This window comes from Oryctolagus cuniculus, chromosome 21, assembly GCF_051225735.1.
Source record: "Oryctolagus cuniculus isolate XC-2025 breed Fujian yellow rabbit chromosome 21, ASM5122573v1, whole genome shotgun sequence".
In the NCBI taxonomy this organism is placed as follows: Eukaryota; Metazoa; Chordata; class Mammalia; order Lagomorpha; family Leporidae; genus Oryctolagus; species Oryctolagus cuniculus.
The window spans coordinates 31,377,851-31,402,887 of NC_142887.1; the positions used below are offsets into that span (position 1 = coordinate 31,377,851).

General features: G+C 53.6%; 3 protein-coding genes across 22 annotated transcripts in view; all 3 read right to left on the reverse strand.

The window, feature by feature from the left end:
- CABIN1 (calcineurin binding protein 1) overlaps positions 1-6,006 on the reverse strand; it is a 135,896-nt gene extending 129,890 nt beyond the window's left edge. For 12 of the 14 annotated variants that reach the window (XR_016227058.1, XR_016227057.1, XR_016227060.1 and 9 more), the window contains exon 1: positions 5,881-6,006. The gene's annotated coding sequence lies outside the window, so the exon portion shown is untranslated. Of the gene's footprint in view, positions 1-5,563 lie in introns of all 14 variants that reach the window. The other 2 variants (XM_051837085.3, XM_051837086.3) reach the window with 2 other exon arrangements.
- A 5,633-nt stretch (positions 6,007-11,639) lies between these two features.
- LOC100359341 (D-dopachrome decarboxylase) lies at positions 11,640-14,654 on the reverse strand. Of its 2 annotated transcripts, XM_008250178.5 has the most exons (3): positions 14,408-14,654; positions 13,541-13,716; positions 11,640-11,841 (listed from the first exon to the last, which is right to left on the reverse strand). In XM_008250178.5, exons 1-3 carry the CDS (start codon positions 14,513-14,515, stop codon positions 11,769-11,771), a joined length of 357 nt encoding a protein of 118 aa, XP_008248400.1. In that variant the 5' UTR covers positions 14,516-14,654; the 3' UTR covers positions 11,640-11,768. The 2 variants fall into 2 exon arrangements, with proteins under 2 accessions (XP_008248400.1, XP_089179101.1); XM_089322975.1 differs by lacking the exon at positions 11,640-11,841 and having other exon boundaries at positions 13,548-14,104; positions 14,408-14,620.
- Positions 14,655-15,134: 480 nt separating this feature from the next.
- On the reverse strand, positions 15,135-24,200 carry LOC100337941 (D-dopachrome decarboxylase). Of its 6 annotated transcripts, XR_016227063.1 has the most exons (6): positions 23,969-24,200; positions 23,541-23,716; positions 17,301-17,477; positions 16,835-17,022; positions 16,594-16,653; positions 15,135-15,271 (listed from the first exon to the last, which is right to left on the reverse strand). XR_016227063.1 is itself a non-coding variant. In XM_089322974.1 (4 exons), exons 1-3 carry the CDS (start codon positions 24,074-24,076, stop codon positions 17,306-17,308), a joined length of 456 nt encoding a protein of 151 aa, XP_089179100.1. In that variant the 5' UTR covers positions 24,077-24,200; the 3' UTR covers positions 16,091-16,653; positions 17,301-17,305. The 6 variants fall into 6 exon arrangements, 3 of the variants coding, with proteins under 3 accessions (XP_089179100.1, XP_017193992.2, XP_002722605.2); XR_011385197.2 differs by lacking the exon at positions 15,135-15,271 and having other exon boundaries at positions 16,091-16,653; XM_089322974.1 differs by lacking the exons at positions 15,135-15,271; positions 16,835-17,022 and having other exon boundaries at positions 16,091-16,653.
- Between the last annotated feature and the right edge of the window lie 837 nt (positions 24,201-25,037).

The following is a 25,037-nucleotide window of genomic DNA, read 5'->3' on the forward strand; positions in this document are numbered from 1 at the left end:
CTTCCATAAAGTGAAACTGTCTACAATACTCTGATCATATCACATTGACCTAGAAGCTGCTCACAAATGCCATGGCCACCAGGACTGTGCAACTATGAGGCTCTCCTCCTAGTGACAGGAAAGTCAACCGAAATCAAAGAAACTTAATATTAACAACAAGAACACACATTCACATGTATGAAGACACAATTAAATCTAAGAGAAAAAAAGTCACAATTATCTCGATAGAAGAGGAAGTCTGACAAAATCCAACATTCATTCACAATAAAAATACTCAAGGCTATAGAAACTGAGGGATACTCTCTTAAAACAGCAATACATATATACCATAGTCCTAAAGCCAAAACTGTACTGAGTGGAGAAACACGAGGGGCATTTCCACTGACATTATGAATGAGCAGGGAGCCCCCTGTACTAGGAGTAACAGCCATTGCAGTTACAACAGGGACATCAATGAGAAATACAAGGGATACACAGGAAGCAAAATGATCACTAAACTGCAGATAACAGAATACCTGGAAAACCCCAAAACCAATGATAACTCTTATGCAATATAAAGCAACCCAGTGAAGCAGCACAAAACAATACATAAAAGGCAACAGCCTTCATCTATGCAAACCACAAACAAAACACTATGGCAGAGAAAAATTCCATGTGCAGCAGCAACAAGATCATTAAATACTGAGGAATAAAGGTGACAGGCAGCAAGCAACAGGTTAAGCTGCCAGCTGTGGAGCCCTGGTTCAGTCTGGCTGCTCCACTTCTGATGCAGCTTCCCGCTCCCGTGCTGGAGGCGGCAGTGGAAGACGGCCCAACTACTTGGGTGCCTGACACCTACCCGGGAGACCAGAATGGAGTTCCTGGCTCCTGGCTCTGGCCTGGCTTAGATTTGGCTGTTGTAGACTTTGGGCAGTAATCCAGCAGATGGAAAATGTCTGTCTGTCTCTCTCTCTGTTACTCTTTCAAATAAAACCTACGCAAGGAAAATTTCAAACCATTGCCAGTTCACTAACATGAACTTAGTGAAGTGAATGACAACCTCCATTCTTGGATAGGACTCAACAATACAGATATGCCAGTTTTCCCCAAATTCAGTTATAAATTCAATTGCAATATCAATTAACAGAAAATGATAAATAAGTTGATACTAAACAAGAAAACCATTGGAGCAGGCACACATAGATACCACTGACAAGAAAGTAATATAACATCCCTGATAGATACTCATAAAAGCTCAGAGACACAGCATTGTTCATTGTTCTACCAAAAGGTAGAAGCAACTCAAGTGCCCAAATGAATGCATAAAAAACGTACACACATATGACATTACTCGGCCTTAAAAAGGAAGGTAATTCTGACACACGCCACAACACAGAGGGACAACTTTTTAAAAATTTTTTTATTTATTTAAGAGTAATTGAACCATCATCTGCTGCCTCCTAGGCTGAGCATTAGCAGGAAGCTGGATCAGAAGTAGAGGTGAGACTTGATTCCAGGCACTCATACTGGGGATGTGGGCATTCCAATTGCCTGCCCCTACTCCCTATTTCCAAAGCTAGGAGCTAGGCACCCACATGGGTGGCAGGAACCCACTAACTACTTGAGCCATCAACAATGCCTCCCAGGGTCTGCCTTAGCAGGAAGCCAGAGGCCAGGACGCAGGGCTGGGTGAACCAGGGCACTCCAGAGTGGGATGCAGCAAGAGGCAAAAAAAGAGAAGAATGGGAAGTTCCTGGCTTCTGCCTGACCCAGCCCCAGCTGTCGTAGGCATCGAGGGATGAACCAGCAGAAGGAAGCTCTCTGCCTGTCTCTGCCTTTCAAATAAAAACATTTTAAGAAGCCAAAGAAAAGAATAAAACCTGAACATGAAAAAAAGATATGAACAGCATGATTCACAAAAGAAGATACAACTGGCTCCCATATACACGAAAAATGCTCCAACTCCCTCATAATTGGAGAAACACATATTAAAACAGCATGAGACACCATTTTTCCTTTCACCTAGCACAAGGCAAAAATTTGACTTTTTTGACAATAGCACCCTCTACTGGCTAGGGTGTGGGAAAACAAGTTATTCTCAGAGCTGCTGGTGGGAATGCAAACAGGTGGTACAACTCTGGTGGAGAGGAATTTGATGATACCTGAGAAAACTACACAGGTATTTAACTTTAATCTCAGCAGTTATGCGTCAAAGAATCTACTCTGAAGATGCACCTCCAACAATCCAAAACTGCATGTGCACAGGGTTCTTCCAAGATATCGAAAGCAACTAAAATGCCAACTTTAGGAGCATGGATGGTAAAGTATGGTGCCTCCACACAGGAAAGCTGTAAAAACTGGGTTCCCAGCAGCCTGATTCACAACAACCACAGAGTGGAAGCAATCAAGTTTACCAAGTGATGAATGGATAAATAAAACATAGTCATGTCATTAAACACAGCCACAAAAAGGAATTAAGTGACGACAACATGGATGAACTACGAAAATATTATGCTCAGTAAAATAAACCAAGCACAAAGGAACCCACATATTGTATGATTCCACTTATATGAAATGTCCTAAACAGGCAAATCTAACAGACAGAATTCTGGCTGTTTAGGGTTGGGGAAAGAGGCAATGGGAAGTGAACTAACTGCTAACGGACTGGGGTCTCATTTTGTGGTGACAATAATGTTCCACAGTTGATTTGGCGACGCCTGTACAACTCTGTGAAGACAATTAAATTACTGAGGGCACAAAAATAATATTTGTGACATTCTAACTAAAAATACATAACCTCTATCTTGAACCCAAACTGAGGAACATCAGGAAAATAACTGATCAGTATCTTTAAAAGTATCAAGGCAGGGCCAGCGCTGTGACATAGCACATAAAGCGCCGCCTGCAGTGCTGGCAGCCCATACGGGCGCCGGTTCAAGTCCCAGCTGCTCCTCTTCCAATCCAGCTCTCTGCTATGGCCTGGGAAAGCAGTAGAAAATGGCCCAAATCCTTGGGCCCCTGCACCCGCGTGGGAGACCTAGCCCCTGGCTTCAGATTGGCACAACTCTGGCCATTGTGGCCATCTGGAGAGTGAAGCAGCAGATGAAAGACCTCTCTCTAATGCTGTCTTTCAAATAAACAAATAAATCTTAAAAAAAAAAAAAAAAGTATCAAGGCCAAGGCAGGCATTTAGCATAGTAGCTGGGACACTGCTTGCAGCACCTGCATCGTACATCGGAGTGCCTAGGTTCAAGCCCCAGCTCCTCTCCCAATTCCGATTCCAGCTTCCTGCTACTGCAGACCCTGGGAGGCAGCAAGTGAGGGCTCCCTGCTGCCCCGGTGAGAGACCTGGATTGAGTTCCTGGCTCCCAGTCTTGGCTTGGCCCAGCTCCATCTGTTTGAGGAAGGGCCCCACAGATGGGAGCACACACACTCTCTCTCTCTCTCTCCCCTTCAGATAAAATTAAAAATATACACTTTTCAAGGCCAAGAAAGACCAAAAAAAAAAAAAAAAAAAAAGACAGGAACTGTTATATAGAAGGAGAAATAATGAAATGCAACGGGGATCTTGGAAAGGACCCTGGAATGAAAACAGAAGTTTAGTGGCAAAACTGGTGCAATTCGAATCACCTTGGAAGCGTAGTTAAAACAGTGCACCAGCGTTAGTTTCTTGTTCTTGAGAAGCACACTATGATCACATAGGATGTTGACATCAGTTCAGTCAAGGTGTGGAACATAAATTGCTACAACTTTTCTTCCAATCTAAAGTTAGTCTAAAATGTAGAAAGCTTAAAAAGAACACTTGAGAATTCACACTACCTGTAAAAGCAATGTGCGGATGGAGACAATGTAGCATTAGCCACCCTGACCTCCAGAAACCTCTACAGAATTGAAAAACTCAACGACAGGGGTTGGTGCTATGGCGCAGTAGGTTAGGTCCCCACCTGTGGCATCAAGGTCCCAAATGGCTGCTGGTTCAAGTCCTTGCTGCTCCACTCCAGATCCAGCTCCCTGCTGATGGCCTGGGAAGGCAGTGGAGGAAGGCCCAGGTGGTTGGACCTGGAGAAAGCTCCTGGCTCCTGACTTACATGAGCTCAGCTCCTGCCATGGCAGCTATCTGGGAGTGAACCAGCAGATGGAAGACCTCTCTCTTTCCCCCCCTCTGTCTGTAACTCTACTTCTCAAGTAAACAAATCTTAAAACAACAACAAAACAAGCAGCTATTGAATAAAGACGAGAAAGTACAGATGAAGTACCACTTATTGGAAGTATTTGAAACGAGCCATGTTTCAGATTTCTGCTTTTTTTGGATTCTGGAATACTTGCACATACCTGAAATCGTTTCAGAGACACATTAGGCACGTAAACTGAAGGCAATTTTATACAATACTTTTAACAGTTGTGTGCATAAAACAGAGTTTCATGGCACGGCATTTTCCACTGTGGTGTTGTCAGAGCTCAAAAACTCAGCTTTTGGAGTACTTCAGACGATGGGTTTTCAGATCCGGGAAGCTTTACCTAGGACCATTTCTCAGACTCCTAACCCAGCAGCTCCATCTCCTTGGAACAACCATCAGTGTCAACTCACAAGTCCCCAAACTCTCGTCAGAGTACGGTTTCCTTGGCCTAAGGGCACATGCTAAGGACCAGCACCCTGACCCAGACTGAGAAACACCGGATTCCCGCCTGCTCCGGCCTGGGGCCTGGCCTACACCGCCTTGTCTGGGCCTGGGTCCCCTTCTGCAAGCTAACCAGCCCATTGCTTTTGTACAGCCCAGGAGCAAAGGATTTTTTTTTTTTTTAACATTCTTAAATGGTTGAACAACACGGGTGACATGTGCAAAGTATATAAAACTCAAATTTCAACGTCTGTAAATAAAATTCTCTTGGCACACAGCCACCCTCTTACATGCTGTCTCCATCTGTAGCCACAACACCACCACCGGAACTGAAGAGTGAACCGTCTCCAATATCTAAAGTACTATCAAAAAATTAATATATTTATTGTACAAAGTTCCTTCAAAAGTTGGCATTAAAAGTTTATTTTGATGCAAAATATTTTTGAAATCCATGCAAAGGGTCTCCAAAAAATTCATGAAAACACCTACTACTTAATAAAAAAAAACTATGCATGGATTTCAAAATTTTCGTACCCAAACCTACCTTTTAGTTCCATTTTCCACGAACTTTTATTAGTATTCCACAATTTATGACACGTTATAAGAAAAATTATATTCGCAAGCATGCAAATTCCTAAAGATCGTTCTAAGAATATTTTATTTGCAACCACAGCAACTAATTACAGAGGGAACCCGAGCCGCGTGGAACTGACCTGCCCACACCCGCACCTGTCACAACCCAGATCCGGACGAGATCGGCGGCCCCCAAAGCACCTGTGCAGACACCCGGGGGTGTCAGGTGCGCCCTGTCGAGCCCAGGGCCCGCCTTCTCCCGGGAAGCAGTGCTGCACGCTGGTCAAGATTCCCGGTCCCGAGCCGGCCAGAGTCCCCGCGTGCCTCTGTCCCACTCACTTTCACCATCCCCCGGCCTCCGTCCCCACCCCCGTGAACGGCGCTCCCCGTACCAGCACTCACCGCGCACGGCTGCGGTGAAGGTGAGCGAGAGGACGCCAGCGGCGGAATCAACTGTGGCTCCCGCCGCGGTCACTCTCGGGGCCGGAGCCGCCCCTCAGCACGGCCGGGACGAGGCCCGCGGGGCAGCCAGGAGGCCCGGCCTCAGTTTCCCCGACTGCAGCCCCGGGGTCTGCCTGAGGCGCCCACAGCCTTCTCGCGGGATTCGGTCTCGCGCACGACCAGCGCTCCGGCCCGCGCCCTGGCACAGTCCGGTCGCACCCCTCCAAACCCCGGAGACGCCCCCCAACCCCACAGCACCGGAACTCACCAGGCGTCTCCACGGTAACGGCCATCCACTCGGACCCCCGCGCCGGCCGGCGGCGCGCCTGACAACAAGGCGCTTTCCCATTGGCTGCGGTGCCTGTCCGTCTGACCAATCAGCGCGCTCCTACGTACGGCTCGCCCGCGCGGCGGACTAGTTGGGCTTTGTGGGTGGTGCCCCTCCAAGCAGCCCCGCACGCGTCTGGGAAACCCGGGCGGTCGCAGGTTGGTTCCGGACCCTTGCGGGCAGCCGTGGGCTCGCGGTCCGGCTCCGGGCTCTACCGACCGGCATCACCTGGCGGTTCCGGTGCTAAGATAGGTGCTCTCACCGCGCGATGGCAACTTGGAGCACTTAGAGGAGCTGAAGGGCCTCTGACAGGGGCCTGGAGCCAGAGCTTGAGGCCCTCTAGGGATGCTTAAATAAGAATGAATGCAACAGCCTTCTTTTTTTAATTTAATTTCGGAACAGTTTTTAATACACAAAACAAAAACTGTGAGGTAGTAATGCAGAGAGCTCCCAGACACCCCTCACCCCATTTCCCCTATTATTAACATCATATTAGTGTCTGCATCACGATGAACCAAATCCAGCTTCCCTTATTTTTTTTAATCCATACTCATTATCCCTTCCGCCCGTCCCAGCCTCTAATAATCAACACCTGGTGTTTACATAATAAACATGTATATGTATATACACATAATTTTAGATCCCACATATAAGGGAGAACACACACATGTTACCAGTGAATGGCAGGGTTCTTGTCTTCGCGCAAGAAAGAATTCAGGCGTGAGACAGAGTAGTGGAAAGTAAAGTAACAGTTTATTAGAGAAAGGACATCCGTAAGAACGGACAGGCACCTCTCCAGACAGGACCTGAGAGGGAGTGCCCAGTCGCTCGGACTGGGGGTGGGGGGAGCGAGGTTACATGGTTGAGTAGAGAGAGCACTCCTAGGCAGGCAGGTGGGAGGCTCAGCAGAAAGGCAGAGGGCTGAGTGCGCAGTCCGGTTGAGGCCAGGGGTTTTAAGGAGATGGGTCTTGCTTCCCCACCTCTGCTCCTCTTGGAACAAAGGGCTTTTTGGATGTAAATAGAAAAACTTCTGAGTTTTCTCCTTGAAGTTATCAGACAGGGGGAAGTCTGGCTGGCTGCTCCCGGGGCACCCTTAGAGGAAGGGCAGGGAGGGCGTTTGAAGTGCAGATACTGGGCTGCACCTGGAAGGTAATCAGGCAGAAAGGGCTGGGACCCCCTACCTGGAAGGTTATCCGGTAGGAGGGGGCAGGGCAGGATGCAAACACTGGGCTGCCACCTGAAACTATCAGGATGACTTTGAGATGCAGATGCATATGCTGGACAAAGACGTCTTCTCTTTAGGCCTTTATGTCACACACACATAAGCTCATATCTGACTTCCTACCTAATATATATATATATATATTTCTGTGTCTGGCTTATTTCACTCAACATGCTGTCCTCCGTTCCATCCATTTTCCTGCAGATGAAAGCACTGCATTATTTATTTATTGTGGGGAGCAACCCGGACTAGACTAAGTTACTGGAATTAAGACTTATTCTATGCATCTGCTCTCCCACAATATGGCGCTGGGAGAGGAGAAAACAGCTTCTACACAGCTGCCTCCAGTTCAGCCAATAAACTGTAGGACTTGCTCCTGATTGGAGGAGAGCAGCGAACTCGGCGTGTGGGCAGCCGAGTTAGGATTGGTGGAGGAGGACTATAAAGGAGAGAGACGGCATGCACCAGGAACATCTAAGGGGAACACCTAAGGGGAACACCTGTGCAGCCCCCGAGAGAGCCGGCCGGCCGGCGGTGTGCCGCTCCCCTGCGGAAGTGGGGAATGTGGCCAGGGGGAACCGCCCTTCCACGGAGGTGGAAGGGACAGTAGCCAACCCGGGAAGAACCAGCAGCAAACCCGGGGAGGGCCGAGCAGACGAAAGAACAGCGCAGGGTCCTGTGTCGTTCCTCCACGAAGAGGGGGAGCGACAATTTATTTTTATTTTTATTTTTATTTGACAGAGTTATAGACAGTGAGAGAGAGAGACAGAGAGAAAGGTCTTCCTTCCATTGGTTCACCCCCCCAATGCCTGCTACGGCCGGTGCACTGCACCGATCTGAAGCCAGGAGCCAGGTGCTTCTCCTGGTCTCCCATGTGGGTGCAGGGCCCAAGCACTTGGGCCATTCTCCACTGCACTCCCGGGCCACAGCAGAGAGCTGGACTGGAAGAGGAGCAATCGGGACTAGAACCCAGCACCCATATGGGATGCTGGTGCCACAGGCGGAGGATTAACCAAGTGAGCCGCGGCGCCGGCCCCTATTTATTTTTTAAAGATTTATTTATAGGCCAGCGCCGCGGCTCACTTGGCTAATCCTCCACCTGTGGTGCCCGCACCCCGGGTTCTAGTCCCGGTTGGGGTGCTGGTTCTATCCGGGTTGCTCCTCTTCCAGTCCAGCTCTCTGCTGTGACCCGGGAGTACAGTGGAGGATGGCCCAAGTGCTTGGGCCCTGCACCCGCATGGAAGACCTGGGGAGGAAGCACCTGGCTCCTGGCTTCAGATGGGCCACCAGCCATAGCGGCCATTTGGGGGGTGAACCAACGGAAGACCTTTCTCTCTGTCTCTCTCTCTCTCACTGTCTAACTCTGCCTGTCAAAAAAAAAAAAAAAAGATTTATTTATTTATTTGAAAGTCAAGAGTTACACACAGAGAGGAGAGGCAGAGAGAAAGAGAGAGAGAGAGACTTCCACCCAATGGTTCATTCCCTAATTGGCCACAACAGAACTGTGCTGATCCAAAGCCAGGAGCCAGGAGCTTCTTCCGGGTCTCCCATGTGGGTGCAGGGGCCCAAGCACTTGGGCCATCTTCTACTGCTTTCCCAGGCCACAGCAGAGAGCTGGATCAAAGTGGAGCAGCCAGGTCTTGTACTGGTGCCCATATGGGATTCCAGCACTGCAGGCCAGGGCATTAACCCGCTGTGCCACAGCACCAGCCCCTGGATTGCATGTTTTATAGTTGAATAGTACTCCATCATATATATATATATATATATAATACACACACTACATTTTCCTTTCCATTCACCTGATGAGAGACATCTTGAATGATTCCATATATTGGCCATTGTGAACAGTGCTATTAATAACTACTACCGGCCAGCTGCAGTGCCGGCATCCCATATGGGTGCTGGTTCAGGTCCCAGCTGCTCCACTTCTGACCCAGCTCTCTCTTATGGCCTGGGAAAGCAGTACAAGATGGCCTTGTACCCATGTGAAAGACCCAGAGGAAGCCCCTGGCTCCTGGCTTCAGATCGGCGAAGCTCCAGCTGTTGTGGCCAACTGGGGAGAGAACCAGCAGATGGAAGATCTTCCTCTCTCTCTGCCTCTCTGTAATTCTGCTTTTCAAGTAAATAAATCTTTTTTTTTTAAATTACTACTAATTCTTTAATACAATGAGTTCATGTTTTTGAATATATACCCAGTGGTGGGATTGCTGGATCACATGGCAGTTCCAGTTCTAGTTTTTTTTTTTTTATTTTTATTTCACCTTCATTCCTTTATTCATGGTCATTTTTTGAGTTTTAAAATTTAACAATATTTTAAAGATTTATTTATTTACTTGAAAATCAGAGTTACACACAGAGAGAGAAGGAGAGGCAGAGAGAGAGAGAGAGAGAGGTCTTCCATCCCAACTGACCACAATGGCCAGAGCTGCACCAATCCGAAGCCAGGAACCAGGAGCCAGGAGCTTGGGCCAAGGACTTGGGCCATCTTCTACTGTTTTCCCAAGCCACAGCAGAGAGCCGGATCGGAAGTGGAGCAGCCAGGACTCAAACCAGCGCCCATATGGGATGCCTGCACTACAGGCAGCAGCTTCACCGGCTACACCACAGCGCCAGCCCCTAAAATTTAACAATTTAAAAAATTTTGCCACATCTGCTAAATATGTAGACATTATATACATATACATATTATTTTTTAAAGATTTATTTATTTATTTTGAAAGAGTTAGAGAGAGGGAGAGAGAGAGAGAGATCTTCCATCTGCTGGTTCACTCCCCAGGTGGTAGCAGCGGCCAGGTCTAGCTTAGGCCCAAGTCAGGAGCCAGGAGCTTCTTCCAGGTGTCCCACATGGGTGCAGGGGCCCAAATGCTTGAGCCATCTTCTACTGCTTTTCCCAGGCCATTAGCAGGGAGCTGGATCCGAAATGGAGCAGGCGGGACTCGAACCAGTGCATATATGGGATGCCGGCAGCACAGGTGGCGGCTTTACCAGCTACGCCACAGCCCCTACATTACTATTTTCTTTAAAGTCAATTAAATCATGGTTTTGCGGTGAAGAGTTCAAAGAGACAGTTCAGTGTGATAAAACTTTAGTGATATATCAGGATGAATAAAAAAAATCACTGAGCTACCAACGTTCACTTTGAGATAACCTGCAAGGTGGGGGGTGGGGGGAGGGGGCTGGGGGTGAGCAGAAGCAGATGGTTTCAAAACTGCCCAGTTTAACAAGCAGCCCTGAATCCAGCCCCAGCCCTGGGTTTTATCTTGAGAGACGCACTGGCACGAAACATGTGATAAAAGGTGGAACGGTGGTCAGAGCCTTGGGGAGGTGTGACTTGACAGTCAAAGGTGAGACATCCTACAGCCCGTGCAGGTGCAGGAGCCTGGGGCAGCAGCACAGTCCTTCCAGGAGGCTCAGCTCAGAGCTGCACGATGTGGGCAAGGTGGGGAGGACCCGGCCCGCAGAGGAAGCAGGCGACCTGTGACTCTCGAGACAGCCGGAGGGAAGGGGCTGCTGCCCTATGATCCTGATGAGCCTTGGTCAGGCTTTAGAATCCCATCCTTGGGCTCCATGGCAACCCCTCTCTCGCATCCAACCCTCAAGCGTCCCCTGAGCCCTGCTCGGAAGAAGCAGGACACTCACGAAACAACTCGGCAGAAGGCATGTGTACAGAAACCACTGGAACAGGAAGCCAGATGGAAAAACACAGCCAAGACCCAGCTTGCTGAGGGTTCCCTGCAAGGGTCCGGTACAAACACAGGGGCCCAGGCATATTCCGTTACAAACTAACTAAGTCTTAATGCGGTCTTTCTCTAGTGCACTGAAGACAAGGAATATCAAGTGTTTTCACAGGGCTGGCAACCGTGGCGCCCAGCACACACCAGGACTCTGCAGGGGACATCTGGAAAGCTCTGGAAGTGGAGACCCGCTCTGTGTTCCTCCCCCATTCCACTCACCCACACCCTGAAACAGGAAAGCGGATACGGTGTTTAGATAAAGGGCAGGGCCCCGTTCATTCACTGTCTGATGGCAGACATTGCATTTCCAGCCTCGGCGCTCCGAAGCATGGGTTTTGCAGGGGGCACAGCTCCTGAGAATTCTGGGCAAGCATCAAGAGAGAAGGTAGAAACCCAGGAATGCCCAGGGGAGGTCCCTGCAGCTCCAGCCTGCCCCATGCCCGGGCAGGGCACAGCAGTCCACGGAGAAGCAATGGCCCTGGCACCTCAGGCTGATGGTAGGAGCCCCAGGAGGTCAGCAAAGTCTGCAGGAAGTCCCAGGCCAGGCCAGCTGCCCACACCTCACCCCCCAGCCTGCACGTGGCCGTGAACAGGGAAGCTTCCAGGCTGTGCCCTTCTTGCCCAGATGTGAACACTGAAAACAAACAAGGACCCTGAAGAAAGAACATCCCAGCTGCAGGCTCCGCTGCCCGGGGAGGCCCGGGCTGCTGGGGCGGGGACCGGTGGTGCAGAAGCTTGACTGATGGAACTCTCTTCATTTATTTAGCATGAGGGTGGGTCACAGGGCTGCCCGCCTGAGGGGGTGATCCAACCTGGGAAATCTGGAACAGGCAGCTGACTCGCACGCGTGCCGGATCCCTGCGTGCCAATCATAGGAATGTCATCACCGTCCCTTGCTTGCCAATTTGCCAGGGCTCCAAGGGGTAAAAGCGGATGAATATCCTTCAAAAGAGAAAGGAAAAGATATCAACTCTTCAGCCAGTACCCTCATGGTGTAAGCCCCCTCCCAGGAGCTCCCACTGAAGCTCTCAGGCCAGCCTGCCTCAGCCCACCTGCCTTTTTATTTATTTATTGACAGGTATAGTTATAGACAGTGAGAGACAGAGAGAAAAGTCTTCCTTCCTTCCATTGGTTCACTCCCCAGATGGCCACTATGGCCGGTGCCGCTGTGGCTGGCGCTGCGCCAATCCGAAGTCAGGAGCCAGGTGCTTCCTCCTGGTCTCCCATGCGGGTGCAGGGTCCAAGCACTTGGGCCATCCTCCACTGCCCTCCCAGGCCACAGCAGAGAGCTGGACTGGAAGAGGAGCAACCAGGACTAGAACCCGGCACCCATATGGGATGCTGGAGCCGCAGGTGGAGGATTAACCAAGTGAGCCACAGCGCCGGCCCCCTTATATATTTATTTTTAAAGATTTATTTATTTATTTGAAAGGCAGAGTTGCAGAGAGACAGAGAGATCTTCTATCTGCTGGTTCACTCCCCAGTTGGCCACAATGGTTGGAGCTGCACCCATTTGAAGCCAGGGGCCAGGAGCTTCCTCCGGGTCTCCCACGTAGGTGCAGGGGCCGAAGGACTTGGGCTGTCTTCTACTGCTAACCCAGGCCATAGCAGAGAGCTGGATCAGAAGACGAGCATCGGGGACTCGAACCGGCACCCATATGGGATGCTGGTACTGCAGGCCATGGCTTTACCCACTACGCCACAGCACCAGCCCCCCACCTGCCTTTTTAAAGACCTGTTCATCCCCAACATGACCTTCCCCTGGCCTCAACAGACAAGTGGTTGAGGGCTGCAGCTATGCATGGCTCCCCCAGGACAGAGACAGCACCATAGCCTGTGTGGTGCCGGGTGCTCAGCTCTGTCTATGAGTCTGTGGTTCAGGGAGCCATCAGGACCCCTCCTAACTTCAGGCTTCTGGAGGGCCTGTGCCCTGCCACGGCCACTTGTGAATTCATTCTCAAAGCCTGGCTCGTGGCCAGGTACAGAGTTATTCCCAACTAGTATCTGTGGAATAAATGGGGGCCAGCTTTGTGGTGGAGCAGGTAAAGTTGCCACTCGCAGACGATGGTATCCCATTTAGGTGCTGGTTCGAGTCCTGGCTGCTCCACTTCTGATCCAGCTCCCTGCTAACGGCCTGGGAAAAGCAGCAGAAGATGGCCCAGGTCCTTGGGCCCCTGCTACCAATGTGGGAGACCTGGAAGAAGCTCTGGGCTCCTGGCTTCAGTCTAGCCCAGCCCCAGCTGTTGCAGCCATTTGCAATCTCTGTGAAATTGTCATAATGCGGATGTCACCTCATGAGGATGGCAGGGCTGGACAGCAGGGCTGGGGACAGCCCTGGGGATCCAAAGAACCTATAGAGTTCCTGAAACATGATAGGTGTTTGCATGGTAATTACAGTCATTGGAATTATTCCCCCTCCCTTTCCCTCCTGTGGCTACGCCAGGCGGACCACCACCAGGGGGCGCCAAGAGTCCAGGGGCACCAAGTCCACGCGTGTCTTCTGTCTCTGGGGGCTGGACAGGAGTGTGCTTCTCCCCAAGCCCACTGAGGGTCCCAGAGTCGGGATCACTGCCTCCCCCGGAGCAGTCGGCCCCACTGGGTGCCCTCACTCCCCCTCCCAAATACACACGGCCCTACGCACCTGTCCTGGCCCAGGGCCAGCTCTTTGGTGAGGAACTCGAAGAAGCGCGCGCTGTGGCCGCGGTTCTGCTCGGCGGTGCCCACCACGCCAATGGAGGAGACGCACAGCTGCGCGCAGGGCTCCGTGGAGCCGCCCAGCACCATGGTCAGGCCCGGCCGCACCGTCACGCTCACGCGCTGCGGGGGAGACCAACGTATCACCCGACGCCATGGCGGCCGCTGGCCAGCGCTGAGCTCCGAGAGGGGACAGGCCCTCGGGGTCGGGGCGCGGGGCACCTGCTGGGGCCCTTGGAAATCACGGCGGGGTCCCGGCTGGGGAGGGCGATGGGGGCAATGGGGCGGGGGCAGGCGGAAGGGCGGAGCTTCGGGATCCGGGCCGGGGGACGATCCCTGGGGAGAAGGGCGGCGGTCGGAGTGGCCAGAGCAAGGACCACTGATACCCCAGCCTCCCCTCGCCCGCTGCCCCCACCACCACGCCAATGGAGGAGACGCACAGCTGCGCGCAGGGCTCCGTGGAGCCGCCCAGCACCATGGTCAGGCCCGGCCGCACCGTCACGCTCACGCGCTGCGGGGGAGACCAACGTATCACCCGACGCCATGGCGGCCGCTGGCCAGCGCTGAGCTCCGAGAGGGGACAGGCCCTCGGGGTCGGGGCGCGGGGCACCTGCTGGGGCCCTTGGAAATCACGGCGGGGTCCCGGCTGGGGAGGGCGATGGGGGCAATGGGGCGGGGGGCAGGCGGAAGGGCGGAGCTTCGGGATCCGGGCCGGGGGACGATCCCTGGGGAGAAGGGCGGCGGTCGGAGTGGCCAGAGCAAGGACCACTGATACCCCAGCCTCCCCTCGCCCGCTGCCCCCAGCCACGCTTACTTCCTCGGGTTTGCTCAGGATGGCGGCGGTGGCCGCGCACAGCCGCTTCTCCAGCCCCGCGGGCACGCGGTCGGCGGGCAGGTTCGTGTCCAGCTCTACGAACGGCATGTCCGGCGGGAGAGTGAGGAGCGCAGGCCGGGAGAGGACGCGCCGAGTCCTCAGACTCCCAGCGGTCCTGGACCAAGGGTGAGGGGCGGGGCTGTAACGCAACCGGGCTCCTCATTGGCTGCCGAGGCCACACGCCCCTCTCTCTGGAGGGACTGCCAAGTGGGCGGGCTCAGATTTCAGGAAGTCGCGCTGGGGCCGCTGGAACCCCGCCTTCCACGCTGGCCCCGGCTCTCTCCTTTCAGCACGTCGTGGGTGCTGTGGGCGCTGACAGCGTCCCCAGCCCACGTTTAGATGGAGGTCTGAACGCCCCCAAAAAACACACCCGTGGAGGCCTTCCCAGGTTCGACCCCAACAACCATCGCCACGGGGACCAAAACTGAGGTGTCGCCTTTTCAGAATGAGAGAACTTCTTGTTCTTTATGGAAATCTGCGTGCGCTTCTCTGGAGCGGCCGGGGGACCTGGTGACTCCTGCGGACCCGGGTGGGGGCTGCGTACGATCTTTGGAGTAACCGGATCTCCTGTCTCTATGAAGCTATGGTGACTCAAATCCCAGGTCCCACTGCAGTAGCCTGATCCAATCCACTTTCCGGAGCTTCCGCCATTAGACTCCATAACTGGACTAAGTTCCACCCTTAATCCATAAACCATTAATCCATTAACCTTCAGAGTTTAAACATCTGTATGAGCTTGCAGAGCCAAATCCTTTTCAGACCATGGTAGTTGCCTTCCCGTGATTTTCATCGCTCTTGCAAAGTCTTTGAACGGTAAATGTCAAAAATTTGTTAAAAGATTATTTATTTAAAAGGCAGAGTTAAAGAGAAAGAGAGAGAGAGAATCTTAACCGCTAGTGCACTCCCCAAATGGCTGCCATGGCCAGAGCTCAGCCGAACCAAAGCTAGGGGCCAGGAGCTTCTTCTGGGTATCCCACGTAGGTGCAAGGGCCCAAGAACTTGGGTCATCTTGCACTGCTTTCCAAGGCATATTAACAAGGAGCTGGATTGGAAGTGGAGCACCCGGGACTTGAACTGGCGCCTATATGGGATGCCGGCACTGCAGGAGGCGGCTCTGCCAGCCACGCCACAGTGTGAGCCCCAAATGTCAAATATTAGAGTGAATGAGTGTGTATGTTCCATGTCTACCACACAGGTAAAATTTAATACGTATGCCTGTTGGGACAAGCATTGTAGTCCAGCAGCTTAAGCCACTGCTGTGGTTGCCCACATCCCATATCCTAGCACCTGGGCTCTAATTCCAGTCTGCTTTGGACCCAACGTCCTGCTCATGTGCATCCTAGGAGGCAGCAATGATGGCTCAGTACGTGGTGGGTTCCTACCACCCCCGTCATAGACCTGGAGGGAGTTCCTGGCTCCAGAGTTCTCCCTGGCCCAGCCCTGCTGGTGCAGGCATCTGGGGAGTGACCCAGTGGATGAAGGATTCATCTTTTTGACTCTCACTCTTGCTTTCTCTCTGCCTTTGAAATAAATAAATAAACATCTAAAAATATGTGTGTATGTACATATGAAAGGGACCTCCATGGGGAGGCAAATTAGCCAAGACAATTTGTCATGACCTCGTCCTATTAGTACTTCCTTTATTACAGGATGCAGACATCAGAGCATGGGTGGTAACAGCCCTGAAGATGGTCAAGTCTTGGGACTGGCACTGGGGTGTAGACGGTGAAGCCACTGCCTGCAGTGCCACCATCCCATATGGGCACCGGTTTGAGTCCCGGCTGCTCCTTTTCCAATCCAGCTCTCTTCTATGGCCTGGGAAAGCAGCAGAAGATGGCCCAAGTCCTTGGGCCCCTGCACCCACATGGGAGATCTGGAAGAAGCTCCTGGCTCCTGGCTTCAGATCAGCATAACTCCGGCTGTGCAGTCAGTGGGGGAATGACCCAGCAGATGGAAGACACCCCCCCCACCTCTCCTCTCTGTGTGTAACTCTTTCAAATAAACAAATAAATATTAAAAGAAAAAAAAGATGGCCAAATCTGAGACTTGGAGTGGGGCATGGAGAAGGCTGTGGGCAGTGGGTGGGGTGAAGAGTGGGTATCAGTCAGGACCACTGCTCACCACACCTGCAAGGCCAGGAACGTCCCTCCCAGCAACGGGGTCCATGAACCAGACTCACACAGCACCTGCGGGAGAAAGGAGACAGACCCAGGGCACCAAGGTCATTCCTGACTCAGACCCCACTTCACTGGGCCAACCCCCATCTGTAAGTCAACCTCAACCCAGGAGGGATGGGGCCTGCTCCCTGCCAGGACTCAAGGAGGCACACATGGGTCAGGGATCCTAGAGGAGTCCCCAGTTCCCCACCTGGCCACTAGCTCAGTGTGAGAAACGCTTCACTGTGGACCTCAGCTTCTCCCTCACGGCAGGGTTTGCTGGAGGCTTAGCCTTGGCCTTCAGAACTGCAGGGGCCTCCTGGGGAAAGTCCTCTTCGGTGCAGCCTCCATACCCTGGTCCACACGGCTGGTTTGAGCTGGCATTTGGAGACTCAGCAACTACGCAATATATTGAGAGGTCTGGTAACTTGGTGAGTACCTGGGTTGTATCTTGCCTCTTCTGCCCCCTAGGTGATGGGCGAGGTGCCCCATCCTGGGAGACACTGGAGAGATCCACTGCAGAGATCTTCAGACCCATTGTGAAGATGCAAAGGCTAAGGCTCACATGCAACATGGGTCATGCAGACTTGCATAGCCAGAAAGAGCAGCATGAGCTGAGACAACTCAAACCCCAGGGGGCGGCCACCTCCCTGCACCCCCACCCCCGTGTCACTCACATGCATCAGCTCCGTGATGGCCACCAAGTCAGCCACGGAGATTCGGGGACCAGCAAGGAAGGGCTGGTCCCGCAGGAACTTGTCCTCAAGCAGCTGCAGGCACCTGTCCAGCTCAGCCAACGTGGCTGCCAACGTCTCAGGGGGCACAGCTTGGCCCAGGAACACAGGGAACAGCAGCTGGTGGGCCAGCAGGTGCAGGGAGGGCCAGCGTCAGATCCCAGCCCATGCTGGGTCCTGCCCTCATCCTGTCCATCACATCTCTCGGTTTCTCTCTGGCCACCTGCAGCCCTTGTCTCCTACCCAGACAGGGACCGCCCCCCCCCCCCACATACAGGGCACCCAGTGGGCTCCTTCCGCAATCTCATCCTGCCCATTCTCCTCCTGCAGGAAGCCCTCCAAAGTTCCCCACTACCCTGACACAAGCCCCCACCCCTAAGGGCCTGAGCTGCTCTCTCCCCACTCCCACTGCACCCCAGACTTCTCTCTTTTGTATATCATTTATCTTCATTTTTTAAAAAAAGATTTATTTTTACTGAAAAGCAGAGTTACAGAGAGAAAGGGAGAGACAGAGAGAAAGCTCTTCCATTACTGGGTTTTACTCCCCACATGGCCCCAACAGCCAGGGCTGGGTCAAACCAAAGCCTGGAGCCTGAGACTCCTGCTGGATCTCCCATAATATACATACATATATAAAAATACACACACACACACATATATATATGTATGTATAAATATGTATATATTTGATTATTTTGAAAGCTCAGATTCTCTCATGTTTAGTTGTTTTTTTTTTTTTTAAGATTTATTTATTTGTTTGAAAGGCAGAGTTACAGGCCAGCGCTGCGGCTCACTAGGTTAATCCTGCGCCTGCGGCGCTGGCACCCTGGATTCTAGTCCCAGTCGGGGCGCCGGATTCTGTCCCGGTTGCTCCTCTTCCAGTCCAGCTCTCTGCTGTCGCCCAGGAGGGCAGTGGAGGATGGCCCAGGTCCTTGGGCCCTGCACCCGCATGGGAGACCAGGAGGAAGCACCTGGCCCCTGGCTTCGGACAGGTGCAGCGCACCAGCTGCACTGTGTCGGCCGTAGCGGCCACTTGCGGAGTGAACCAACAGAAAAGGAAGACCTTTCTCTGTTTCTCTCTCTCTCACTGTCCACTCTGCCTGTCAAAAAATAAAAATAAAAAATAAAATGAAAGGCAGAGTTACAGAGAGAGAGTTTTCCATCTGCTGGTTCACTCCCCAGATGGCTGCAATGGTTGGAGCTGCGCTGATCCGAAGCCAGGAGCCAGCCAGGAACTTCTTTTGGGTCTCCCACATGGGTTCAGGGGCCCAAGGACTTGGGATCTCTTCTACTGCTTTCCCAGGCCATAGCAGAGAGCTAGATCGGAAGTGGAGCAGCTGGGACCTGAACCGGCACCCATATGGGATGCTGGCACTGCAGGCATTAGCAGTGAGTTGGATCAAGAGTGGAGTAGCCAGGGTACCCGTACTCCTATGAGAAGCCAAGGTCACAGGCTGCATGCCACAATGCTGGCCCCTCATGTTCTCTCTCTCTCTCTCTCTCTCTCTCTCTCTGTGTGTGTGTGTGTGAGACCTTCCAATGGGAATGTGTGTGTGAACCTCCAGGTGTAGGCTCCCACCTGGCCGGTGAGCTGCGTGTTCCTGATCAGTAGCAGCTGGGGTGGGGCCCAAGGCTCCTGGTTTCCAGCAACTCCCTGGGATAACAGCGCCTCTGGTCCCTGGACCACACCTTGAGTGACAAAGGTCTCCCCCTGCCCTGCTCAGGTCTTCCCTGTTCTGTCCTCTAACGCACCCAGCTCCTGCTGCACCACACTGAGGGGGCTCCGCTCTGAGCCCCCAGAGACTCAAGGTTCACTCACTGACACCTACTGATGCCACAGAGCAGCGGTGCCCACTGCACGAGGCGAGAGTGTGCCCAGTCGGCTTCCTCACGTATCCAGGCACCCGCTGTGCTGGCCGCTATGTGAGTGCTCTGAAAACATGCGTTTCCAAACGCAGGAACTGTGGATAAATCAAACACAGCGCACACTGTGCTCTGTGCACCTGCTTGCCCACCATTGAGCGTAAGCCTGAAGTCATGCACGCATTGCCTGCTTGAAACCCCTGCTGCCCTCCCTGGCCTGTTTTTCTCCCCTGTCTTTGCCTGCTGGGATCCCAAGGGCTTCTGAATGAATGCCACTCATGTCTCACGTATTTTGACCATGACCTTTCCCTGTTTTTTGCTGGTCTTACGTTTCAGTCTTTATGTCATACACCAAATCTCACTGTTAAGTTAAATGGATGAGACTTCTCTTTGTTGGGTTCTGCTGTGCTTGGGCTTGGAAAGTCCTTCCATATCCAGAAGTTGATGGAAGAGTCTCCTTCCTGCTGGGACTTTTTAAATGTGGCAGCACCTCTGCATCTGAGAATCGGTGTGTAGCATAGTCAGGACTTGATGCTGTGTTATTGTCATTTTTGGTTTTGTCTCTCTCAAAGGACAGTATTTCCAGGCAGTCTGGAGTATGCAGACGGGCCTGGGGCTAGCCGTTGGGAGCTCAGCGTCAAAGACCCACTGGAGGAATCACTCCTTGCTTGTGTGCCTTGGTTTCCCCTCTTGCTCCATGTTGGTTCCCCACAAGTGCTTGGGCTGGGCGGGCTCTGGAATTTCAGGATTTATTGTTCTAGGTCTCAGATCTGAATAGAACTTTTTGTTTTTTAAAAGATTTATTTTATTAATTTGATAGATAGTTAGAGAGAGAGGTAGAGCCAGAGAGAGAGAGGGAGAGAGGGAGAGAGGGAGAGAAGGAGAGAGAGAGGGAGAGAGAGAGAGGGAGAGAGAGAGGTCTTCCATTCCGCTGGTTCACTTCCCAAATGACTGCAATGGCCCGAGCTGAGCTGATCCGAAGCCAGGAGCCAGGAGCTTCTTCCAGGTCTCCTACATGGGTGCAGGAGCCCAAGGACTTGGGCCATCTTCTACTGCTTTCCCAGGCCACAGCAGAGAGTTGGATCAGAAGAGGAGCAGCCAGGACTCGAACCAGTGCCCATATGGGATGCTAGTGCTTCAGGCTGGGGCTTTAACCCGCTGTGCCATAGCACCGGCCCCTAGAACTCTTTATATTTTAATTTACTTATTTGGGAGGGAGGGGAGAGAGAGAGGGAGAGAGCAAGTGAGTGTACTCCCATCTTGGCTCACTCCTCAAGTATCCGCAATGGCTGGGGTTGAGCCAGGCCAAAGCTGCAAGCCAGCCGCTGGTCCCACTCTCCCTGGGCTGGGAGGGACCCTTCCAGGCGACAGCTGCTGGGTAGCACTTCTCACCCTGTCCCACTCCCCTCCAGCGACCTGAGCTCTCCCTTCCTCCCACAGTGATTCTTCCACGACTCCCTCCCTTCCCTTCTCCCTCTTCGGGTCTGCTCTGCACAGCCTGAGCTCCAGAGATTATCAAACCTCTGGTACAGAGCTGGCCTGTAGGGGAGATCCATGGGGAGAACCCCCAGCACTCTGAGGTCTCTGAAGACCCCTGACCCCTACCTGCAGGCACCAGGCTTCTGGGGCCCCTGAGAGGGGCAGAGAAAGAGGCCGGTCAGCTGGTCACCAGATCACAGATCCTGACCCCATCAGAGCTTCATCAGTCCTGTGTCCGCTGGGAGCTGAACCAAGCAGCCTCCCACCTGGGCCTGGTGTTGGGGGAGATGCCCTGGAGCTGTGATGCACCCCCACACCAGGTCAGCTCCATCCGGGCTTCCTCCGAGCCATCATCCTAGCCCAGGTGGGAGGACTCTGGCTTCTGAGCAGGCTAGGTGATCTAGCCAAGCCCCAGGACTTCAGCCCATGGAGCACGCTGGCAAAGGAAAAGGTGCCGAGTGAGTTAGGGATGCAGAGGAAGGAACTCCGAGGTCTGAGAGTGCTCAGCCGGCGTCAGGTACGAACACAGCAGGTGTGGCATATTCCACTGCAACGCGATTATTAGCCACGCAGAACGCAATGTACAGACTGAAAATCGCCATTCGGTCTTTCCCTGGAGCACTGGGGGCAAGGATCCTCACATGCTTCAGTGCCAGGCAGCGCGAGACGCTGTGGGGGATGCTGGGAGAGCTACTGAAATGGACACTTCCCGTGAGGTCCCCATTCTGCCCACCTGTGCGCTGAAATAGGAAAGCAGAGTACGTTTAGATGAGGGGCAGGGATAGGGCTGACCTCGTGGCAGAGCAGGTTAAGCATACACTGTGATGCCAGCATCCTACATTGGAGGGCTGGTTCGAGCCCCAGCTGCTCCACTTCCAACCCAGCTCTCTGTTAATGTGCCTGGGAAAGCAGGGGAAGGCAGCCCCAAGTACCTGGGCCCCTGCCACCCACCTGAGAGACCCAGATGGAGTTCCTGGCTCCTTGCTTCAGCCTGGTCCAGCCCAGGCTGTTGAGGCCAGTTAGGGAGTGAACCAGTGGATAGAAAATCTCTTGCTCTCTCTGTCTCTCCTCCTCTTTCTGTCACTCATTCTTTCAAATAGATTTAAAACAAAAAAAATGAGGGCAGGGACTGCATTCACTCACTGTCTGATGGCAGACACTGGATTTGCAGCCTGGGCGCTCCAAAGCGTGAGATTTGCAATGTGCATAGAAGGTGCAGAGAAGCCTTGCTAAGAATCAAGGGAGAAAGTGAAGTCCAGGGGAGGTCCCTGCAGCCCAGCCTGCCCCAGGCCCAGGCAGGGCTCAGCAGTCCTCGGAGGAGCAATGGCCCAGGCCGCCTCAGCCTCAGGCACCTCAGGAGCTCAGCAGGGTCTGCAGGAAGCCCCAGGCCAGGCCAGCTGCCTGCACCTCACCCCCAGCCTGCACAGTGCAGCCGCCAGGCTGAGCCCTCTACCCCGAGATGTGAGCACTGCAACCATGGCAACCAGGTCCCCAGCTCAAGAGACGCTTCTCCTCCAAGCTCCGGGGAGTTCCTGCCACACACACACACACACACACACCCCAAACACGCTGCCCGTGGCGGCCCAGGATGCTGGGGACGGGGACAGGGCGGTGCACAAGTCAGGTCTGAACCATGAGGCTCTCTCTTCATTTATTTGTCAGCAGGGTGGAGACCAGGAGGACGGTGAGGGCACAGGCAGGGCTGCCTCAGGGTGGGGTGCGCGCTCAAAGCTGGCATCCCCCAGGCCCCCACCCCATCAGGGGGCAGCTCTGGAAAAGGCAGCCGGCTCACAGGCGTCCCGGATCTCTCTGTGCTAATCATAAGAATGTCATGACTGTCCCTTGTTTGCCAACTTGCCAAGGCTCCAGGGGGTAAAAGTGAATAGATATCCTTTTAGGAGAGAGAGCGGGAAAAATGTCATCAGCTCCATGGCTAATACCCCATCATGCAAAATCCCTGGAAGGCCAGCCCCGCGATGCCGCTCCTGGGGGGTTAGCACCTTACTGTGGCGGAGGGAAGTCGCTGGACCTTCCCCTCCCCCAACTCTGTTCACCCAAGAGAGGCTGTGAGCTGGGGATGGTTCATCTCCAGGTTTGCCTGGGGTCCCCCAGTGGTGCTGACCCCAGACCTAGCTGTCTTTTCAGCGTTCTGTGACCCTGTTCCTGAGTTTCTCCTGGGACCCCAGGACAGCCCCAGAATTTCTTCTGAGCTGCCTGGAAAAGTTTTAGAAAATCAGACTCTGGGGTGCCGGTTAGAGACCAGGCTGCTCCACTTCCCATCCAGCTCTCTGCTGTGGCCTGGGAAAGCAGTGGAAGATGGCCCAAGTCCTTGGGCCCCTGCACCCACCTGGGAGACCCAGAGGAACTTCCTGGCTCCTGGCTTTGGATCGGCACAGCTCTGGCCGTTGTGGCCAATTGGGGAGTGAACCAGTGGATGGAAGACACACACTCTCTCTCTCTCTCCCTCTCTCTCTCAATCTGCCTCCCCTCTCACTGTAACACTGACTTTCAAATAAATAAATAAAATCTTTAAAAAGAAAGAAAATCAGACTCTGGCTTCTTCAGGGCCATACCAGGTTGCCTTCTAGGTTCATACCTGGGAATACTGAGGTCTAGAAGCCACCCTTTGAACAGGTGTCACGGGTACCACTGCAGGACCGATTCATTCATTCATTTACAGGACCACCAAGGAGCTGTCACTAGGGGCCTGGGAGCCTGATGTGTCTGTCCCTCGTGGACAGGGTGAGGGATTTGGGGGCCCTGAGCCAGGATCACTGCCTCCCCTGTGCATTGTCCCAAAGCGATCCCACCCCCATCCCCACTTCCCACGGCGCTACGCACCTGTCCTGGCCCAGGGCCAGCTCTTTGGTGAGGAACTCAAAGAATCGCGCGCTGTGGCCGCGGTTCTGCTCGGCGGTGCCCACCACGCCAATGGAGGAGACGCACAGCTGAGCGCAGGGCTCCGTGGAGCCGCCCCGCACCAAGGTCAGGCCCGGCCGCACCGTCACGCTCACGCGCTGCGGGGGGGACACCAACGTATCACTGGGAAAGCCGAAGCGAGAGGGCCCGGGCGAGTCAGGGCCGGGTGCATGCGCCGGCGTCCTTTTAGGGTCACCTCGCGGTCACGGTTGGGGAAGGCGACCACGAGCAAACGCGGAAAGCGGGCAGGTGGGTCGGGGTCACTGTTGGAGTCCCGGCACAGCCAGGGCCGGAAGCCTGGTCTCTCAGTCTCCCCTACACCCGCCCTCCCCGCCCCCTGCCACACTCACGTCCTCGGGTTTGCTCAGGATTGCGGCGGTGGCCGCGCCCAGCCGCTTCTCCAGCCCCGTGGGCACGCGGTCGGCGGAAAGGTTCGTGTTCAGCTCCACGAACGGCATGTCCGGCGCGAGGGTGCCAGCAGTAGCCGCAGGGAAGGAACGCGGTGTCCTCTGGCCAGAGGTTCCCTTAGTTTGCAAACTGGGCAGGAGGCGGGGCGCCACGGCCAGCGGGCTTCTTATTGGCTGGGGAGGGTCTCAGCGCTGCCCGATTGGCTGGCGTCCAAGCTACACCTGCGCCTCTGCAGACAAGGTTCAAGTGCGTTGGCTCTGATTTCCGAAAATCCCCTCCTACCTGAGCAGGTCAAGTGCAACCGCACCCGCAAGTAGAGGGCTCCGCCCACCCCACTCCAGCCCTGCCGGTGGGGGTTTCCCGTCCCGCGGTCTCCACGTTCTAGCTCATGGGGAGGTGTGACACCCGCAGTACACACACAAGCATACCCTTTGGGGGCTTTCTTCTGGCTGGACCCCAGTAACCACCACCCCAGGGGCTTAAAAATTTCCCTAACCAGTTGCCATGTGCTTTTCTGCAGCAATCAGGACACCTGGCGACACCTACAGGTGCAGTTAGAGCTGGGCAAGACCCTTGGTGGAATTGCACCTCCACCGGGTCCCCAAGACACCTGTCTCTTAGTCTCTTGTGACAACAGTGAACCATTGAATCCGTGGTAACCTGCTGGCCACACCTAAGTCTTACCAGTGTTGGGACGCCTGTCCATCGTAAATATCAAACATCCACAAATGTGCCCACGTGTGACTTCAATTACATGCATTAAATTCCCCACAAGTGTGCATATTCAAGGGGCTTCCTGCCATAGTCCCGCCTGTCCTGTTAGCAGTTAGCTTATTCCAAGATTCATCTATCAGAAGGCCTGGGACACAAGACATGGAGGTGGGCTGTGACATCCTGCAGGTGGCAAGACTGGAGAAGCCAAGGTCAGAGTGAAGATTGGGCATGGGCCAGTCCGGCTGCTCCACTACACCTGCAGGACCAGGGACTGTCTTCCCCGGTGGGCGGAGACAG